This window comes from Centruroides vittatus, unplaced genomic scaffold (genome assembly GCF_030686945.1).
Source record: "Centruroides vittatus isolate TY-2023 unplaced genomic scaffold, ASM3068694v2 contig_965, whole genome shotgun sequence".
NCBI classification, from domain to species: Eukaryota; Metazoa; Arthropoda; class Arachnida; order Scorpiones; family Buthidae; genus Centruroides; species Centruroides vittatus.
Genome location: NW_027122641.1, coordinates 58,037 through 81,610, shown reverse-complemented (window position 1 = coordinate 81,610; position 23,574 = coordinate 58,037). Strand labels below are relative to the sequence as shown.

At 28.2% G+C, this 23,574-nt stretch overlaps 1 protein-coding gene across 2 annotated transcripts in view; it reads left to right on the top strand.

Moving 5' to 3' along the window:
* Window positions 1-23,574, top strand: part of LOC136985416 (ubiquitin carboxyl-terminal hydrolase 15-like) — a 95,303-nt gene that overhangs the window by 21,038 nt on the left and 50,691 nt on the right. Inside the window, exons 3-8 of one of the 2 annotated variants that reach the window (XM_067282691.1) lie at window positions 3,450-3,479; window positions 4,845-5,011; window positions 7,599-7,689; window positions 13,017-13,162; window positions 16,563-16,618; window positions 23,483-23,560. In XM_067282691.1, coding sequence (XP_067138792.1) covers window positions 3,450-3,479; window positions 4,845-5,011; window positions 7,599-7,689; window positions 13,017-13,162; window positions 16,563-16,618; window positions 23,483-23,560 — 568 coding nt within the window. The remainder of the gene's footprint in view (window positions 1-3,449; window positions 3,480-4,844; window positions 5,012-7,598; window positions 7,690-13,016; window positions 13,163-16,562; window positions 16,619-23,482; window positions 23,561-23,574) is intronic. The other variant, XM_067282692.1, reaches the window with a different exon arrangement.

Below are 23,574 nucleotides of genomic sequence, written 5' to 3'. Positions count from 1 at the left end.
ATGACATATTATAGTATCATTAATACTCTTTACAGACAACTTTTATTGCATTTGCATAAACATTTTTATAGCTTTAAGATTGATACTTAGTTTGTGTAATTGTTTTCAGTTTTTAGAAAGAATTTATTTTAATTTATTGATATTTTTTTATGATGATGATCTTTTTAAATACTATACAAATTACAATTAATTGTAATTACATTTCTGATCAAAAATTTTGTAGAAAAACAAAATAACTTGAAACTTTGTCCCAACTGTCAATCTGTTTGTCACTTAATGGGAAACTTTCCCCCATCTGTTGAACATAAAACAAAAAATATGTATAGGAATTTATAAACTGCATACAATTTTAACTTTTTTCTTTTTAATAAATTTATATAATAATTGGGAGAGAGTAAACTGGTTTAATTAAAAACGTTAATGGTAAAAATTGCTGTTAAATTAACATCAGAAGAGAGTTTACATCAAAAGACAGTGTTTATAGCAGTTCTTACCAGTATGCTATTGATAAGTCTGTAACTTGTTAAAATAATTAATTTTTTTCAAAATTAAGCAAATTATTGATTTTTTTCTAATAGCAAAGAATCATTTTAATCAAAACAAAATCAATACTTGTTGTTACATTATAATTTGAAAAAATGTTGTATGTGGTTTAATTTACAAAATAAAAATAATAAAAATTTATCATTGGCTTTACAGATATTTTCTCACTGTTTTTTTACTTTTCTGGCTGTTATATATATGTAACAAGGGAAAGTATTGGAATAGTGTCAAATTCGATCCACAGTTTTTTGCAAATCTCCATGTTTTGAAACTTCCTGAATCCAAAAAAGTAAAAAAAAAATGACAAAAAATTCTGTGTTGGCATCTATTTCATTTAATGTCTCAGGATGGGATAAAAATTAAGTAACAAAATTTGGCAAGTCAGCTTGTATATGAGGGTCATTGGTGTTATTAAATTTTGGTGGTTAAAGGTTGAGGGGAAGGGGAGATAAGTGTGGTCATGTGTATCTTTAGTAGGTCAGACTTAATGATTTTACTCATTATTAGCATTTATTCATTTTTATAAAACTCATCTCTATTGTCAAAATTAAGCTTTTTGCCATTTTATAGTAACTAAAAATATAAAAAGTTTTTATAACAAAATCTCATAACAGATGATGCCACACCCAGTTTTATTAACTTATAATTATAATTACAATATACGGTTGAGTCCGCATAAGTATAACTCGACACCATTGGTTAAGTAGTCAGTTTTCTGTGGTCCCAGATGACTTACATGGGCATTAATGTTAAAAAATTCTGGTTTACTTGACGCCATTTAACTCATCACCACTGGATAAATTGACATACTTTTGTTGTCCCATACTCATTTAGATGTCTGATAAGTTGACTCCCCTCCTGAAAAAAATGAGTTCACACCATACAGTGTGGTATGAACTCATTTTTTTTTCAGGAGGGGAGTCAACTTATTTATTAATATTTATACTGTATGCCTAAACATTTTATGTATTTTTATATATAAAATAAAAACAGATAAACAAAAAGAAAATATACAATCTATATCAACATCACAGCAGAATCCGATTTTGCATTTTCTCATGTCAAGTGTTATTTGTAGCATGTGTTTTACATTTCTGTTAAAAATGAGTGTCCAAAAACTAACAACACTTACGCTGAATGAAAAATACGAACTTGTGTCTGAATTTGAATGTAAGAAAACTCCGCAAGCCGAATTTGCAAAACAAAAAACCCTTCCAAAAACAACATTGGTGGGAATCTTGATGAAAAAGGAGGAAATCAATAAACTTTTTCTTGGATTTTTGTTGCAGATGTCTTGAAAATGCCAGAAAAGTTGCTGTACAAAAATGTCAAAGATGCTCTTGTATATTGGCTAAAGCAAATTCGTTCATCGAATCTTCCTGTTCCCAGACCGAAAACAGGAAGATTCGATGAACTGAAACAAAAGGCAATGGAAATTGCTAGGGTACTTGGAGTAGAAACCAACTTTAGTGCCAGTGATAGATGATCAGAGAGGTACTGTACATTTCACTGCTGTATTTTCCTAATTGTAGTATTGCAGTTTTTTTCAACTTTACTTTAGTCATCATATCGGATAACTTGACACATTTTCACTTCCCCTTGGGGTGTCGACTTATGCGGACTTGACTGTATTTTCTAAATAAGATCTCAAATAGCTGGGAAAGTTATGCAACCTGTTGCTGGATTTTTAAAAAAATTTATTAAATAAAAATATCTTTAAACAACTTATTTGTTTTCTGAAGTTCTATATAAAATCTAGTTACTACTAAAATTCTAGACTGATGGTTGGGCTGCACTTTGAAAAAATTGTAGACCTATAAATTCCCACTGTCGTCTGTTTGTCTGTCCTTTCTTAATCCCAAACAATGCTAGATAGATGAAAGTGAAAACCAGATATGGAAAGCTTAGAGGCAGGAGGCACTGATTAACTATATATGAACTTCTGCTTTGGAATGGAAGTGACATTATTTCAGTTCAGAAATTTTTTTCCAAAACAGAGTTACATAAATGACTGGCATGATTATTGTTATTAGGAAAAGTGTGATATACAGGGGTAAGAGACTACTAATTTGAGAAGGAGAGCATATATTTTAAATTAAATAAATTGAAAATATGATTAAAAATTCAGCCCATCATTGTGACGATATCACAATAAATATTTGCTCATTTTTTATTATTTCACAGACTAGGATTTATGTTCAGTTTCAATCAATTTAAGATTATTTTTTATACAGTTATGTTGGCAATTGTTAATTGTGTTATTTTACAGATATTGCGATACTTCATAATGAGCACACAAGTATGTTGTTTGTTAATGTTAGATGAATTGCATCAGCATGAAATAAATAAAAATTGTATATGGAAATGTTATTGCTTTGTTTGAAAAGAAATGCCATTGTAGATTTTTTAAAATAAATTAAAACATTCCAGAAGCTGGAATTGTAAATAATAATTATCTCACAACTGAAACACTTCTTCTAGCAGATACCTTTTTATTAGAATGCAAACAACCTATTCAGGGATGTGAACAATACAATAAGTAAATTAAACGTGAAACTTTTTGACTTGTTTCAAAAATCAGTTTAGTTCTAAAATTTTTCACATAATTTAAAAATCTAATGTTTTTAAACATAGAGAGCATTTATCATTAATAACAATGGTAAAATCAAATTTGAAAGATTTGAGTAACAGAATAAAAATGACATGTTAGATCATACATTTTTGTTTTGTTGATGATCAACAATTTTTTTTTGTTTGATCTGTAGCTCTATTGAAATTGTTATCACTATTTAAAAAATTGTTTAGATTCAAGTGTTGAATTGATTATTGAGATATAATAAAATTTTGTGAATAAATTACTTGGATCTATATCTGTGTTTTTAACAAATTCTAATATTTTTGTGTAGAAGTGAAAATGATGAAGTCTTCTGTAAAAGGCTAGTTTCCATTACTATTATTTCTATACCAATTCTGTAATAATGCATATTATATTATTTTTTCCTCATTGAAATATGATAGTATTATTGTTAGATTATATGATTATAAGTTGCATAACTAGTAGTAATAATAAAAGATGGCCACTTTATTGCCATCTGACAGTTATTGTTTAAGATATGTATACATAATATCTTTATATAGATAATGATCATGATTTCTGATTATAGATAATCAGTATGCGACTAAATAATTTAATGTTGATGAATTGTCATTTACAATCATATACACAATTTTTATAATTAGAATTTTCTATAAAAGAAGTAAAAATTTCTTACTCAACAAATGTATTTTTATGAATTGCAAACTAGTTCTCTGAAGTTAATTTTACTGTTTAATGCAATGTTGTCATTAATATTGGGAATGTAACTCATAAATGAATAAAATTTGAATTTGCTAGATCAAAACTAAGACTAGGACATTAATTTTAATAATAAAACATAATTATTTCCAAGAAATATGTTTTATAGTTTATTAAATTTATCTATAATTAACAAACATGAAAATTATTTACAACAGTTAATTAATACAAATATATATTTGAAAGGCTGTTAGATGTGCTTCTGAACATCATTGCTCTATTAGTCTGGTTGGGAGAAACTGAAAAACACTTATTTGGATTTAATAATTGTTTAATAAGGATATACATTGTACACAATAAACAAAACTGAACACAGTAATGCACAATACAAATCATTCAAGATAGTTTCCGAGATTGTTCACAGTAGATTATCAACGTGGAGAAAGTGGTAAACACAACTGGCTGCATCTGAGTCACTAATGTATGCTACCTCTCAGCAAAACACATTCAGATGTTCTTTTTGTTTGCAAAGTGTTTGCCACACAAAAGCTTCTTTATTTTGGGAATCAAATTAAAGTTGCATGAGGTCTGGTGAATATGGAGCATGTTCCAATTTATTCATTTTCATCTTTGAATAGCATCAGCAACATACTGACTGACTGACTGACTGATTGCATGATAATGAGCAACCATTGCATATGCCCCATGTAGACATTCAGAAGCACATTCAATAAGCTTTCAAATGTATATTATATTATCAACATCATAATTCTAGAGAATTATAATATTGTTGAATTCTTCACAGGAAAAAAAATAGTTGCCATGAAGTCCATAATGATTCTCATATATACTATGTCTCTGTGTTGCATATATATGTGATATTTTATATTTATATAATATCTAACAAATAACTACATATTTGATATGATATGCTATATTCATATTTAGTTATATTTTAAATTTTATTTCTATTGAAAATTAATTTTAAAATATACATTTTTAACAGAAGAGAATTCACCAGAAATTAAAGATCACTTAATTGATGAATTAGATTATATCTTAGTACCTAAAGAAGCTTGGGAATTACTAGTTTCTTGGTATGGTATCTGTGATGGACAAGAACCTATTGCAAGGAAAGTAGTTGAATATGGGATGTTTGTAAAACACTGCAAGGTAATAATGTATTAGTAATGATAAACGTTTACTTTTTTTTATTAATATTTTATTTTTTTTTATTTGCATAAAAATAAATTTTTAAATATTACAAGAAAAATTATTTTAAAGTATGAAATAAGAAAATTACTGAACAAAAATCATTCTCTGTAGTAATAATTAATGTAGTAAAAATATTTATAATTTATAAATGTTGAAACTTCTATTAAATTAGTATTTTATTTTGTTTAAAAATTTGTGTGTGTAGATATATGTATACAGCTAAATTTATTCAATACTTTTTTAATTAAAAGGTCCTAAAAATTTAAACATTTTCAATGTTTGTCGTATTTTATTTGTTTTCAGAAATTAGCAATGGGCCTCAAAAGGAGAACATAATTGACTTTATTATTTTATATAAGGAAAATTTTTTTACAGAATTACATGATGTTATATGAGCTTTCAGTTAAATTCTCTAGAATAACCAAATAACCATCAGTAACATAATTATATATAAAATTATTTTTTAATTTACTTATTATTTATTGATGATTTTTTGATTAATAAGTACATTAGCACTCATTAATCAACCATCATTGCACTAAATATACTTTGATAAACAAAAAATTTAGTTGTATTGATCTGTATGTTTTATTATAAGAAAAAATGTTCATTTTTTACAATATTTTTTATTAATTCTTAATGGACCTCTAAGATGTATATTAAAAACTGATATTTTTCAAGCAAAGAAAATTATTTATAGTTGAAAGTAATTTGCACATAAAGAAGAATAACTAAGTATTTAAAAACTTTAAGAGAAATTTTAAAATAAAATATGACATTGAAAATCATGTAACATTATTTAATTAGTTTGTATTATTCTTATTTCTTAATAGAATAGTTTTTTTGTTTGTTAATAATGTGTATATATTAGGGTTTCTCATTTCCCGGCCTTTTGCTTGTTCTGGGATTCTGGGATAAAAGTGAACTGTATCCCAGGAAATCCTGGGATAGAATTAATTATTTTTAAGATATACAGAATATCTTGAAATCAAATGATATAATTATTTTTCATTTTTTAAAGTAATTTAATGTCCTGCAACCTCCAAAATCATATTAATAATGCTGTGTAAGATATATATTAAAAATTACCTTTGAATTACATAGAAATTTTCACAAATAGAAAAAATTTATTAAAGTTTGCTGGAAACTGCATACAACAACAACAATAACAAAAAAAAAAAATGCTTTAAATTGAGTTGAAAATTAAAAACAAACGAACTTAGATCAAACTTCTAACTAAAAGGTAATTTTTGTTTTTTAAATAAAACATATAAAAATTTACAGTAATATTTTGTATTAAGATTTTAAAAAGCAAAGATGGTCAATACTCCAATCACTTGATCTGATTCTCATTTAATTAGTGAAAAGCCTGCTACCAAGAATGCCCTTTCTGATTCAATTCATGCAGGTGGGATTGTCTTTAATGCATTTAAGAGAAGACAGATGTTATGTGTTTTTTTACCTGTATCCTGGAAGATTTCTACTTCATTTTCAAGATTGTAATACTTCTTTTGCTCTCTAGTATTCTTGATTTGTCTACCTCTGCTCCTTTAATAGCGGCATCAATCTTATAGCCCGATAATTCGTCAATTCATTTGGCTTTAATAATCAGGTTTATGAAGAAAAACTTCATACTTGCAGACTTCATACTCATTTGTATCCTTGTCCAATTTGCACAACCTGGCATTATGCAGTTACTGAAGCTACTGGGCATGGTTAAAAATTAAGACAGCATAAGCACAATTATTCCAGGTTCTGACAAGTAAAGAATTTTCAGAGTCCTGCCACAAATAAGCTAAATATTGATTATTGACATGCCGTAACAAGGAAAAGTTAAAAAAACTAATAAGTACGTTTAAAATGAATAAATATAAATGTATTCTGACAGTTTATGAGTTAATTATACTTTCTATTTGCAAAATTTCCTCAACTTTAACACAAAATAAGAAAAAAGTGAATTTTTAAGAAATTTGCAGTATTTTCTGGGATGAGAAGAATTTTCCGGGTTAAAAAAACAACTAGGATCTCGTTGAGAAACTGTGTGTGTGTGTGTATATATATATAAACTTATTGGATATGATTTATTTTTATTTCATTCTCCCACCAAATATCTTTATTTTACTGATGATTAAGAAAATGACAAAAGAATTTTCAATGTTTTTGAGAAAAAACATTTTTGGTTTCAAAAATTCATAAATGAGATGTTATACATAATTTAAGAAGTATTTTATTTTAACTAAAAAAATTAATTTAATTTATTATTTTATATTTTAATTTATGTTTGTTTTTTAACAAATAATAATGGAAAATAAATTCATAAAACTGGAAAATATTAAGTAATTTAAAAAAGGATTTCTTTTTAGTGTCTTGATTTTATTTTTCTCCTTTCAGCTTTTAAAATTTATTTCTATATATATATATATATATATATATATATATATATAGAGAGAGAGAGAGAGATTTTTTGTAATTGAAATTTTTAATTGTTTAAAAATAAAAATATTTAAGAACTTGTATTGATGATATTTTTGTTTTTATTTCTTAGGTTGAAGTATATTTAGTTGAATTTAAATTATGCCAAAACAATGATACTGATAACTGTGTTACTAAAAAGTTTAGTAAAGTTGACACTATAGGTAAGTCATTGATTTTAAATGTAAATTTTAATTTTGTAGATAAATAGACTGTATAATAATTTTAATTAATACAGTTGAGCCCACTTAAGAGAGCAACCTTGGGATTGCTATGTCATGTTCCTTATCACGACTACTCCCTTATTTGAAATAACTAGATTATTCAGGGGGTGCTAATAATAATTGATTGTCTTCACTTTTTCATGTCTTAGGAACTCTATGAAACTTGTAGAACACTTAGAAATGTTAAAATTCATTATCACACAATTTTACTCTACTTACATGTTGATTCCCATTTTTATATCAATTTTATTGTTCTATCAAACAATCAGTAAATATAGTATACTAGTTACATTACTTTCACTTCTTCCTAGAAATATGGTAGAAGGCCTAGCTGAAAAAGATGGAACATCTTTACTTGAAAATTTCTAAATACTCTCTAATAGGACATACAGTATAAAAACAAATACTGTAAGCATGGTACTGTTTTAAAGTGGTGTGATATCTGAAACCTGGTTGCCAATTATTTCTTGGCTTGTCCACTTGAGATGAGGACATGTGTGATTTGTGCTCAGGGTCATTAGAAACTTATATGGGGCTTGGAGTAGTTTTTCCTCTTAGCAGGCCCCTTCTTTTTCTAAACAAATGAAATGCATAGAATGTTTCTTTATTAATAAAAGGCAGTCTGAAAGATTTTATTTTCTGTTAGTAAAAATAACATTAATTTTATAGTAGTAGGAACCACACTGGCCTCCTAATTTTCTCTGGGTCCAGGAAAAAATTTCCAGCTTTCCACTTTCAATGGCCCCGTCTGCACTGTTTATTCATATATATTTTATGATACCTTTTTAATATGTAATTGCTTCTCATGTGTCCAATAAAGCCTGTTTATTATAACTCTACGAAATCTTGACTATCAGTATATTATAAAACAGACCAATGGAAGATTTTACCAAATTTTCACATAACATATATCATAGTATAGAAAGCCCTGCTGCCATGTACTCTGAACAGTGAAGTACTAACATTTAATTAATTTGAATGGAAAGAATCCAAAACAATCACATCTTGCAAATTATTTATTTAAATAAATTCTCAAGTTGTGGCTGTTTTGGATTCTGTGAATTCAAATTGTTTCATTTCCTGGAATATAAAATGCAGCTATTTTCAGAAGAATTTTTGGTACTTATGGGTTAAGAGGACGCCAGTTGGAAATTGCGATCAAAATCACGTTTTTGAATGAAATTATCTAAATAACAATAGACTAATAAATTTAACTCTAAAAAGAAGAAAAATTACTATTTAAGTTGTAAAAATTAAAAAACAGCAAGAAAGATGATTATTGATATCACATCTCCGATTCCATCAAACAGAAGAAACAGTGGGGATGCACGTTCTAACCTAACCTAATTTAACCTATTCTAATAATTTGGTTGATAATAATTATGGTAATTTATTAGAATAGGTTAGGTTAGGTTAGAACGTGTGTCCCCACTGTTTCTTCTGTTTGCTGAAATCAGAGACGAGCCGCCATTTTGGCACTATAGCTAACATTAGCTGTTATCTGTAATTGTAAGAAGTAAGCAGTTTTTAAAATTTGTTACATATTAAAACTAACCCTTTTGTAAATTGTTAATTTATTGTTTGATTTAACAATTGTTTTAAATTTGAAAAATTAAAATTTGCATTATTCGGAAAAATTGAAATTTCCGACTGGTGTCCTCTTAACCCAAAGGTACCGAAATTTTTTCTAAAAGATCCTCCATTATTCAAAATTAAATTTCATGTCATTAATAATAATTTATATGTAATATATATATATAGATTGAAAACAAATTTAGAGAATTTTTCTTGTGTAAAACAGTTATGTATCAAGGAAAAAGTATGATTACAACAATACTTTAATCTTTATCCTCTAGACAAATTATTTTCTAAAATCTGTTCTATATTTGAATCTGAATCATCACTTTCTTCGCACAATAAATCCGTTTCAGTTCCGTCAAGAGCATTAACATTACTAATATCACACTTTTTAAATGGTATAAGTTAATAATAATCTCTGGTTTTATTGCATCCCAGGTTTGCTTATTCATACACTTATGAAATCGTAAGTTTTTCTTTTTCTAGTTGCTATTACTTTAAAATCTGAAGACTGCATTCAGTTATTCCACTTCTTTATGAATTGTTGAAATGGCTTACTAATAGAGATGTTTAAAAGTTATAGCTGGCTAGTTAAATCTCTTGGAATTACTGCCAACTGAGTTTTCAACTAAGTTTATTCTTAATAGCCTCAGTTCTATGACAATGAAACTGATCCCATAATAGTAAAGGTGGTTTGACATTCTGCAGAATACCTAAACCATACTTCTTCTGTTCAGAATTTCATTCCTCTTCCATTCATGCAACCTTTATTGTAAGGTTATTGATCCAATTGCAAGGTCAATCCATCAACAGAATCAACAACAACCCCTATGGATTGACCTTGCAATTGGATCAAGAAAGTGGAGTTAACGTTAACTTCCTGGATTTAACGATAACATGTAAAGAAGGGGAAATCAAGACAAGCATATATCGAAAACCTGTTTACTAGCCGTTTTTTATACCCAGCAATTCCATAGACCCTCCGCAGTTTAAATTGGCAGCGTTTCGATCCTTGATAAAATGTGCGCACACACATTGCACAGATGTCTGTGACACTTACAATGAGTTAGAATACTTAAGAAACGTAGCGCTGCAACATGGGTACCAGAAGAAAATAATCGACGACCTGATTATGAGAAGTCATAAACGTAAACAGGACCAACAACAACCCCAAACGAGGCAAAGAAAAAACGTAGTTCTGGATTTTATACCGTTTCTAAGTAAGGTGGTTAAGAAGGTATCGAAGCATAGGAACTTGCGAGTAATATACAGGCGTAACCCGACGGTGTGTAGTATCTTGAGGAATGATAAGAGAAAAGAAAAGCACATCGACAGAACGGGGGTATATTCCATCCCAATTAGAGATAATCGTTTTAACACTGATCTGGTGTATGTCGGCGCTACGATAAGGAGCCTAAAGCAGAGAATATATGAGCACAAGCAATCAGTGAGCAAGAATGTCGACACTACGGTACTGGCAGCATTTGTGAAAGAGCAAGGAATAACGGTATTTTGGGATAAAGCCTCGATCGTGAGAGCCACAAGATCAAAACAAGCTGTTAAACATATTGAGAAAATGGAAATATACAGGGCCCATTTAACCACAAACTGCATTAACCATAGAGATGCGGACACTTTGGCGATAGCTTGGAAATCTTTCTTTCATAACCAAAAATGACTAGCAATGTGTTAAATAGACAGAACATTAAAAAAACGCCGTTTTTAGTGTGTATGCGCGTTATCGACGATCGGCATGAGCGCATTCAAATTTCATTTAATTTTCATACGTTTAGAACTCCACGTGCGTATTTTAGAATTCTATGTTCTTTTGTACTGGTTAACTGAAGATGGCTGCTGAAGGCAGTTGAAAACGTTTTTTACGAAATAGAATATTGCTGGAACATAAAAGAAGGTTGTTATTTATCAGATAAATAATTCCAGTAAGCTTTGTTTATTTATCTTTTGTGATACTTTTTTGTGCACATACATAGGTTATTTCTTTTTATTAACCTATAATGCCAAGATGCTGAATCAGTAAATTTAACAATACCTTTGTTGCCATTTATTTTGACTGGTGATCAATCACTTTTGTGGATAGTGAAATACCAAATTTTGTTCTTTAATATACGTCATTTTCAAATCTTCATGTTCTGATCATCATACAATTCCTTTACAGAGATTATTTATTACATTGTCATTTTTAAATCATTGTGCGGGTTTTTTTTGTGCGATTTTTTATTTGTGCGGTATAGTTGGCGACTAGTCTCGTGCGATTCGTCATGTCTTACGTTGACTTATTATAGCTAAATAAACTTATTATAGCATAAATGCACTTATTATAGTAATATTATTGCATGAATATGCGAAAAAGGAAATAATTTACTTCTTAAGTCAACAAAACACCACCTGGACAAAAATATGTAAAACAGACTATAGACCAGACGATGCAGTCAAGTGCTGACATCTGTTGTCAATAAATTCTATTTCGTACGGTTTTGAGTTATTTTCTATGTGAGACTTTTTTTATGCGGTCCCTGTTGACCGCATAAAAAAATTATTTTTTTAATTGTGTTGCGAAAACTATTATTTACAGCCATTCGTGAAGTTTCGTGAGATTTTTTTTAATGCGGTCCCTATCCCCCGCATAAAAACAGGTTTGACTGTACGTCATTTTCAAATCTTCATGTTCTGATCATCATACAATTCCTTTACAGAGATTATTTATTACATTGTCATTTTTAAATCATTGTTATAGCATTTCCTCCTTGTCGGCATTATTTTTTTTCAGCTGGCAGCAGCCAAAAATCTTGTGCTGCTGCTCTGTTGCCATTTTACTTTGCATATGCAATGATGCCAAGTTTGAAAGCAATAGTAAAGCAATGTTTAGTTTGCTTTACTATTGCTTTCAAACTTGGCATCATTGCATATGCAAAGTAAAATGGCAACAGAGCAGCAGCACAAGATTTTTGGCTGCTGCCAGCTGAAAAAAAATAATGCCAACAAGGAGGGAATGCTATAACAATGATTTAAAAATGACAATGTAATAAATAATCTCTGTAATAGAATTCTTAAACTAGAATATCACTAATACTATTGCACTTGAAAAACTGTTAGATGTGTATCTTGAAAACTGTCATTATGAAACTATGCAAATTCAAGCTGTTGAGTGTTGTTTGCTTGAAGAATAGATAGATTACTGTTTTAAGTGGTGCCACTGTTTGAGAAAGTTTGCACTCTTATGCATTGGGAGAATTATTCAATTAAGAAAAGAAATTAGGGAAAGTTTCCATTGAAGTCTGTGTAATTTGGGAGTGGTATCTGGATCTGGAAATACTGTGTGCAAGTTGTTTAAAATGAAATTAGATACTTAAGTGTTCTATTTCACTATAAGAAGTGTATTCGTTGTTGTCTTTAATTAGTTAAGGTTATCTATATTTCAAATTTATAACAAATTTCACTTGAAATCTTATATAAGAGTAAAAACATAAAAATAACAAATTCTGCCCAATCAAAATTCTAACTGAAATTTCAATCTTTGGCTTATTCTGGTTTTGAAACATATTTTTAGGAAGAAGCACATCTTATACACTACAAATACATTAATTTAAAATGTTAAATTTGATTTTAAAATATAACTTTGTATGTGATATTTGGATATAATGTTACATAACTTTTGAAATTTTTTATAGAACATATTGAACAAGAAATGAGGAAAATATTTAAGATACCAGCAGACAAAGAAACAAGATTATGGAACAAATACAGTGTAAATACCTATGAACATTTAAATAACAAAGAAAGTACTGTACAAGATGCTGGACTTTATCAAGGACAGGTATTTAAATTTTTGTTTAAAAATTTAAGGAAATGTTTTAATTAATTCATTCTTTTTATTAATTACAATGCATTTAAGTAGATTACAAAGTTTTTACATTTCCTTTGTTTTTAGTATTAAGATACCAATAGCAATTCATAAATAAAAACTTAAAAACTTTTAAATAAAATTAAGTAAAGAAAATATATTAATTATATTTGCTTCTTTTGATATTTTTCAATTTTTAGTTGAAATTGTAATTTTTTTTAATTTACAAATAAATGGATAAAGTTATAATATCACATTGTTTTTCCCCACCACAGTAATAATAAATGAAACATAATGCTTGGAATAATATTTTTTAGTTAATAAAATTTGATTTGAGAGTATTTTTAAAACAATGCCAGTGTTTGTGTGATGATCAGAAATTGTTAAAGAATTTTAAAATTTAAATCTTGTTAACTATATGAATCATAATGATCAGCTTATTTTGTTACATTTTATATGTAAATGCTATCCATGGAAAAAATTTTTGGAATCACCACTATTTTCTAGAGTTAATGACTCTTTCTCTCATGTCATTACTGTAAGTTTGTGTATGCTTTATTACAGAAATCAACTGATAACAAAACTATGTTTCAATATGCAGATTCCAAACAAATAAATAGCAATGAAATGCAAAAATAAACTTTTCTTTAGACAAAAATAACAAACTCATCTTGGAAAAAATTTTGGAATCATACAAGGCGATGGAAATAAGTATGGAATCACGAACATGAAATCAGTATTTATAATTTGCATGGCCTCCTTTGGCTTTAATTGCAGTTGTGGAATCAATGCCTAAAAGAAGAGTTTTTTACAGGTTTCTGCACTATTATTTCAGGCATAATTAATAATGTTTTTTAGCTTTCCTTGTTTGATGGATGCTAAGAATTCACAATGCACTCAGTAAACACTATACATTTTCTATTAAATTTAAATCTAATCTTTTGTGTGACCTCTCCATTCTTTCCAAATTTCTTCAAATGAAGACTTCTGCAACTAACTCTCATCTTGGAAGATGATGTGCTCACCTCTTAACAAGTCTTCAATAATTGTTGGGTTAAGGAATTCTTCTAGCATCTCTGTATAGACTTCTATATTCACAGTGACATTAAGAACACAGTTTTCCAGGTCCTTGTTCTGTGATATATGGCTATATAATGACAGACTGATGCAATGTAGCTTTGCACTCCAAATACTTGTCTTGATTCTCCTTACCTTTCCTTCACCACATGAATGAACAACCATCATCTTCATAGGTGATGATGCTCTTTGGCTCATTGCTGAAGATGACACAACTCCATTTTTCTAAAGATCAGTAATTTTCATTCTTTAGTCCATAACAGTTATTTTTGTTGGTGCATTTTGGTTAACCTTTGCTTTATCTTAATTTTCTGATAGGATGTAATTTCTGTCACTTAACATGGAATGGATGTAATTTCTGTCACTTACGTTTTGCTGATCTTAGATGAAGCATCATTCAATTTCTTCAAGGTTAACTGTGGACACTCACTTTTGAATCAAGTTTTTAGTTTTCATTGTTGTATATTTCTTCCATGTCTCACTTAAAGTGGGCTGTAAACACAACATTGAGAATATCCATTCTTCAACAATGCAATGATATGATTTTTCATTTCATCAGACAGTTCAGCCATTGGAGCCATTTCAAGTGCTAATATAAGGAACCAATGATAGCACATAAAACAGTTTTGCATTAGATGTTAGATAAATTGTATAAGTTTTGCTCATTTATTATATTATGATTAGAATCTTCTGCTAAACCTTAACAGAAGATTCTATTCTTATTTCCACAGCCTTGTATGATTTCAAACCTTTTTCTAAAATGAGTTTGCTATTTTTGTTGTAAGTAAATTTTTGATTTTGCACTTAATTGCTATTTGTTTGTTTAGTGTTTGCATATTGCAACATAGTTTTGTTATCAGTTGATTCCTGTGACAAAATAAAACATACACAAAATTGCAGTAATGACATGAGAGACTTGTTAATATCAGAAAATGTGACTAGTGATTCCAAACTTTTTTCCACAGGTAGTATATAATATTATGTCTTGATTGAGTTCATCAAACTTGCATGTAGAGGTTAACTGATAATTTATAACTGTCTGTTCATCTACTTCATAGAAAACAGAAGAGCCATGAATTTAAAGTGATCATTCAGAGATAATTATGTTATACTTATTTAATGCTGTGACAATATTATAATTAAATTTCATACTTCTTACTTTGCAAAGCCAAAAATTTCAATTTTTTTCAAATATGCTTGATTTGTGGAAGTCTAGAAAAATAATTGATGATGTCTAGAATCTTGAAGATGTATTTGATATGTGAGAATATGAGGGCACAGGGTCAATACCCTAATTGCCACTTGCACGTCAAGTCATAAAACTCTCTCACGTTGTCATTTCGAACGGCTTTTTATCGAGTGGCAAGAGGATTGGGCAAGTTGGTAGGTGTCCTTGAATAGACAGGAGACAGGTTTAACAAATAAACAAAGCATCTATTAACATCTAAAGTTAACATACAGGAGGTCTACAAGGCTAAACTTGGTTAAATGTGATTAAATACTAAATATATACAAAAGGGCAGCTCTTAGCTAAGCCTATTTCTGTTGCTGGGGAGAGAGAGTTCACAATTCACTAATGAAAATACCTCTATGAGGAAATGGATGGTATGCTTTGATAGGTTTGTAGGAATCGGTAGTCCTAGTCAATATGGCAAGCTGTATGGAAGTTTGAAGCCGTGATCTGTCTTCTACTGGAGTTTTCTCCTTTCGCTGAGCAGGAGACGAATGTATCACTGACAAGTATAACTTCCTTTGGATCGCCCTTAACTTCTAGGGGCTTGTGCTTTTATTCAATTGTCGTGGGAAAGGGGTCACGTGATTGTCCATGTTGACGATGACAGCGCATTTTCTGACACCTATGTGTCAACTTTCCCATCTGACTGCTGACGATCAGGGTGACATCTGATCCAAAACTACTCAATAGTTTTTCTATCAGCGGATGTTTACAATCTTTTAAAAAAATTCGTGTTACATTGTTTTTTAAAGTCATAACTTAAATGCTGATGAAATAGCAGACATGCAATAATTGTTAATTGGTTTACATAACCTGAAATTCTGGTAAACATAGAATATAATGAGTATTAAAAATCAAAAATATATATTGAAAGTTTAATATGAGATATTTTCCCAAAGGAATTTCTGTAACTAAAGCTGTTTTGCATTTACTGTGTATAAATATGCAAGACTATGAGTATATATATGTAAAAATTAAAATAAATGCCTAACACTTTGATTTTATTAAAATTTTATTTTACATATAACAATTTTTTAAAAAATCAAATAAATTTTGTTTTAGGTGATCATAATTGAACAAAGAAATGACGATGGTACCTGGCCAAGACAAGTAAAAAGGTGAATCTTATTATTTTAAATGAATTGAATTGTAAATGATCTTTAATTTCAAATAATACTGCAGTAATAATAAAATTCTATTAATAATAATTTTCAATAAAAAGTTTCTTTTATGACACCAAATTAATTTGTCATTCATATTCCATGCACAAAGTAGCCACTTTGACAGTATATTTACTACAAAAATACTTGTATCTGACAATCAAAACAGAAAACTTGTATTACATTTTAAACTTTGTATAGTTTGTTCTATAATGCCCAACAGATATGTTGTTCTCATTTCTGATGCCCACTAATCAGTTATAATAACTACTTACTATGGGAATAGTCGTATCTGGCAAAACACGACAGACAACATTATATCAGTTATCTCATAGATCAGGAATGTCCAATCCGTAGGCCGCACCCTAAACTTTTTAGGTATATTTTCATTTATCTTGGTAAAGTATGTTGTAAAAATTATTCTCATTACACTGGATACCCTTTGATCCCTTTGATGTCATAATGATGAAATTGGTGTAAGAAAACTGTTTTATCTAGAGAACAGTTATGCATGTGGGGATAGTACATATTGTTGTGAATTGATGGTTTTCATGCATGAAAAGAATTAAACTGCTGAAAGAAATAGATTGAGATTAGAAATAGATTAAACTGCTGAGAAATAGATTCCCATTTAATTAACATTTTTAGAATTAAGACTAGTACCATAAAAGCAGATATTGAAAATATTATAAAGGGAAGGCAATGTCAAAAATTGCATTGAATTTATGTATTTTTATTTTGTGTGAGTATAAATTTTTTTTACTGTCAATAATACAGTAGTTTTTGTAATTATATATATTTGTTATTAAAATTTGATATTCACATTTTGAACTTTTTAAAAGCATATATTTATATAAGGTACAGTACCTTTGTGGCCCACTGAATATACCTAAATTCCTAATTTGGTCCATTAGGAAGAAAGGTTGGACAACCCTGTCATACATGGTGCCTGTTATTTGATTGCTTACTATGAGATAATTCATAATTGGCAGTCAATATTCTAAAATATTAGATATAAACAAAAATAATTTTAATTAAGCAAAATAAAACTTTTCTGATGATTAGAAGCACTTTACAAGGAGATGATAAAATAAATATTAAAATTTTAATAGTTTTTATAACAAAAAATTTATGAAAATATTTTATAATATTTTCATAAATTTTTTGTTTAAGAAACATACAAAATAAGATTGAACATTTTTTTCCACTATTTAACAATAATAGTTACTTTTTCTGCAAAATATTACATCATAACTTTAAACATAATTTTAAAAATTTTCATATTTTATTACTGAAGACAAATTTATTTTCTTCACATAACTTATATCTAAATTTTGTCCCAGCACAGATTCTTTAAAAACACCTGAATTTTATAAAAGACAAAACCAGTGAATAATACAATTTCATTAAAGATATACATATTTTTAAAATTTACATTTTATTCTTCAATATGCAGGGGAAAAACAAACAGTGAAGTTTAAAACTGTTTTATTTACAAAAGTTAGGTACACTTTTCATCTACTTTTCTATATAATTGCCATTTTGATTTAGGCATTTCATACCATGGCAACAGGTTTTCTATATCCTCAATAAAGATTGTTACCACCTGGTCACTTAGCCAACCCTTTACGGTGGCCTTCAACTCCTCGTTAGTTTGGAGCCACTACACTCCTAACCACTCATGAGTGAACAGTTAGAAATCACTTGGTGCTAAAGTCTGGGTTATACTGCATTTGATCAAACACTTTCCATTTGAACTTATAGAGGAGTTCTGTTGCATTTCATGACCATCACTGCAGCCACATACTATGAGACACTCTGAGAACTATGATGGAGAACACAAAACAAGAGAAGAGGAATGTTGTCCTCCACAACAATACTAAATAACATTTTAATTTCTAGTGTTATTAACATGATAATACAAACTGCTAAGTTGCAATTACAATTGTAAAATATTTATTGTTGCAAAGAATTCTAGGGTAAAGTTTTCCTTTGGAACTGCTAGAATCCATTTATTTTTTAATTCCATCTTTGGAAAATCTGAAGTTTATAATTTGTATTTCTTTAGTGTAATTTTCAGAACAAGCTGGAAGTGAACATTTGTATGGCATTTTCTATAAATTATAAACAAAGCTTTAGGGTTGATATCAAATTCTCATATTACTTATTATTTTAAATTTCTTAATGTATTGAAAAAATAAATTTGTTTTAAATAGAAGTATGCCTTTTTACTAAACTTTTATTTCTTTAATGGAATAAATGTGTGTGAGGGTGTAAGGAGTCAGAAAAAATTAAATGTATTCATGAAAATTAATTAATGATAAACTGAATCAAAAAACTTTAAAACATGTCAAAAAACTTTTATATAGATTTAGTTATTTAATTCAAAATATTCATACTTGACATTTGAAAGTTTGGAAATATTTCAGAAGTATACATTTTCAGAGAAACTGTAAACATGTTCAAAAACAGAAAAATAAATCTGTTTTATTGTTAAATAAATTCTTAAAAACAAACAATTTTTTTGCCTTTAATAATTAAAAATAAAAAAAATTGTGTGTGTGAGAACAGTTGTAGATACAGAAATTTTAAGAATCATCTGTAATTTTACAAGAATAAATAATTATATTATTTAAGATAAAAATTTTAATTTGAATAGTTAGTGCTAGATAAGGTAAAATGTAAAATTGATTTGTGTGTCAGATACATATGAAATCTTCAGATTTCATATGTATCTGACACATAAATAAGTCTTTAATGTATTAGTGTTTCTTTTAACTTATGAAAAAGTTTTTGATACTTGAATTGCAGCAAAATTTTTATTTCACTTTATGTAAACCAAGCATTGAAAACAAGTTATTGTGTGTTAACTTTTTTTATAAGTTAAAGCACAGAGTAACACATAGAGGACTAGGTAAAGTATGTTCAAGTAGAGTGCCAAATTTTATTTATTTTGAAGACAAAACATTCACTTTGAACTTTCTACCATTATTATTACCTATATTATTTCAACTGAACAATTTTCAAAAGTGTTAAAAGTTCCATTTTAATTAATGTTAGCATTTGAATTTTTAATTAAACAAATCAAATAATTCATAATCAATATAATAATTTTGAGTGGCCAATGTCAAATATATAGAAATCAGTTAGACATTTTCATCCTAAATTTATGAATTTCTTTTTTAAATTTGGTTAGGGAATAAAAGTTTGTACTTAGGGTTTGGGACTTTTCTAGCTTTTTAGGATACTTACATATTAAAAAACAAAAATCGCCAATAAAAAATCATTTTGTAATTCCATAACTTGATAAACTCAGGTCACCCTAGCTTTTATATAGCAATATCCAATCCATTTGCCAAAATAGAAAATTATTTGCCAGGTTTTCTTACTGTGACTTTTGGTACTAACCAGAAATGAAAGGATAACTAACAATATTTTTAAAAAAATGCTTGAGAAACTTAGTCATAAAAACTGCATCTTTATTTTTGTTTATAAACAGAAAAATTGTATCAGATCAAGATTGATGAAGGTTTTATGATACTCTTTCTCACCAAGTGACTTCCCCAGAATGCTCTGTGGATATTCACCACTTCAGTCATAATTTTTGCAAATTATGAATTTTGTGACAGGCAGTGTGACCCCTGCCACTTATATAAATGCTTTTAATAACTAAGTGAACATAATTACTTTTTAAATGTTAAATAATAATACTTTTAATAATCATATAATTTTAAAATATTTTATCTCTATTGACTTAAGTGCATAAAACAAAAGTACAGTAGTGCCTCATACTTCAAATTTAATTCATTCTAGGAGGTTGTTTGAAGTTTGAATCAATTTTTCTCATTAGAAATAATGGAAAACGAATTAATCCATTCCCAGACCCTAAACAATACCCATTTTGGTAAACTTGAAACAGCATAATTTAAGGTAAAAATAACACAGTTAAATGCCCTAATAATAAATTAAAACATGAAAACCATAAATAAAATACTTAAATACTGTATAATAAAATGAAAACTGCATTTATTGGCTGCACACCACTGACTTCTGCATTTTAACATAGAGGTATGATTTAATTATAACAGTTGTGAAATTTGACATATAGATAAGGTGAGATTTTATTTTTAAACTGTTTACTTCACATTTTATTTGAATAAAATGAAGTTATAATGTCTTTGGATAAAAAAGCATGTCAGGCATATTATGCTTCATGAGTTTCAAAAAGTATATAATGCTGTACAAATAGTAAAAAAATTGTAATGTGTGTGGGAAAATGCTCCTAAACTTTGAACATGCCAAATGTGGTTTTAAAAAGTTCCATTTGGGGAATTTTGAACTAAAGGATACAAAAAGCTAGTGACCTTGAAAAATTGAAGGAAGAAATTGTTAAAAATCAATGAATAACACCCATTACAGTATAGAACTAAGCACACCAAAAATAAAGCAAAAAAAAAGTAAAGCACTGAAAACATACAAGCACAATGAGAGAGAGAGATGATTTAGACACAAAAGATTTTGTTTATGCTTAGAGCACATTTTTTTTCACTGCATGTGCATTTCGAACCTTGAAGCATTGTTCAAACTCTGAAGCATTTGAAGTTAGTCGACTGAAGTACAAGATAGCACTGTATAATATACATTATTCAAAATAAAACTTTTTAAATGATGATTAAACTAAAAGTTAGAAAAATTATATAATTTTCTTACATTTTTATAAGCCATTGTTGTTCTGATTATAGTAATTTGGTTTATAAAAATTCTTAATAAGTAAATATGAATGTGTTGAAACATGTTAATTTTGTACTTCAAAAAGGAACAAAGAAACACTACAGTATGCAGACTGATACAATTTGTTTTCATCTCCAGTTTGTGACATCAGTGTGACATTTTACTTTATCCGGCAGGCTTTCTTTTTTAGGTGGTATTGGTACAATCCCTTGCTGTTGAGAATCTGGCATGAGCCTGCTCAGCAGCTAGACCATACAATAGGGCAGGGGTCAGCAACCTTTCAGCAGTGTTGTGCCAAACCTAAGTTATAGTGTTACTTTAGGTGCTGACATGATTCTACTAATTTTGTTATACATATTATCAAAATTAGTCTGGTTATAATGGACCTCAAAAATATATAATTTTGAAGTTACATGGTTAATTGAATTATGTTCTTACTCACATGTAAGAACATAATTCAAGTGCTTGCACAACATGTATATGGCAACATGGAGTGTAAATGCTTGCACTGTTATATAAATAAACAAGCAAGAGATTAATGTTTAACGTACCATGGCCTACACTGAACTATGGCTTCCATTTAAATGTGTAATTAATAATTAAAATATAACTTTTACTACATTTGTATTCAATTAGAGTGCCATTGAAAATTGTCCTGCATGCCACGGGTAGCTGATCCCTGCTACAGAGGAACTTGTCTTTTTTTGATTTGTCTTTATATGATCTTAACTTTATCTCTAAATTTAATTCTTTGTATGGAACCATTTCTCGATATTCAGGTGTAGTGTAGTTGGTCATGCATGATGACCAGTGGCACACCCAGAGGGGGCCAAAGGGTCCTGGCACTCTCCAAAGAAAAAGAGAATTTTCCAAATACTAGGAAGTTTTCCAAAAATCTTTTCCTAATTTAAAATTAATTTTTTATTTATATTATGTCATGTTTTCTATTTCTATACTATCTATGAATTAGCAGTCACATAAGGTGAGAATTTTATTGAATTTGCATTTGAAATTTTTTAACCATTGAACTTGGCTCTCCTCAGACTAAATTCTGAGTGTGCCACTAATGACTATTATACAAGAAACACACATTCATACACTTTTTCTTGTTCCACCTCTCCCTCTCCTGTTGATTGCCATGTATTTGTAGAAGAGTGCACTTGATACAGTTTTTATAAGGCATGTTCAGATTATGGGCATATTCACTAATATCAATAATGATATAAAAAAGCCATTTGATATGAGGTGTTCAGAATAGTCTGGCATACAAAATCTACAATACTGGTTGAAACCAAGAAGTATTCAGAAACAGATCCACTGTGTTTTTATTTACAATTTGTTTATAGATTTAAATATTTGAAAATAGATTAATAGTTCTGATTAGTAATAATATCTTCTATATCAGTGTCTTAAAGAATCTTATCCATTTTTTCCCCTTTGATTTTTTTTATTCAGAAAATTTAATTATATTTTTAATGTACATTATTAACATTAACATAATTAACATTGTTAAAAGTTTATTATGCAATAATCAATGTTTTGTCAAATGATAATAGTTACACTGATTTCTTTTTCCTCTGCAACAAACTATAATTTATATATTTTGCTATGGCTTATACAAAATATATATTGTTCATAATGGAGAGCATTTATTTTTAAATTTAATGTAAAATTTTATAAGCTTTTAAGTATTGGTAGATGATTTTTGATTGTATACTTTTAAATGCTAAGTAGTAATTAAAATTATACTTTTCTACTGAATGGAAAATTATTGATTATTTAATTTTGTTTTAAGAAAATTTAAAATACTTGACTTACAGTTCTGATTTTTTTTTATCACTTAATAAAATGCCTGATTATTGATTTAATAACTAAAAATTAATATTTTAGTCTCTGATATTTTTATAGAGTTTTTGATAAATATTAAATTGTTATAAAAATTATTATGGCATAATTTTAGAATAGACTTAATTCAAACAAAAAAGCTAGGCTATACTATGCAAAATATTTTTAAGCTAACACATAATTAATAATAATGTATAATAGTTTTGATACAAAATTCTTATACAGTTATGTTTTATAATTTAACAGTACCAGTTCTGTGAACTATAACTCATCTACACAAGTATTAGGTGACAGTAGACCTTACAGTAATCAAACAAGTACAATGTAAGTATTTATAT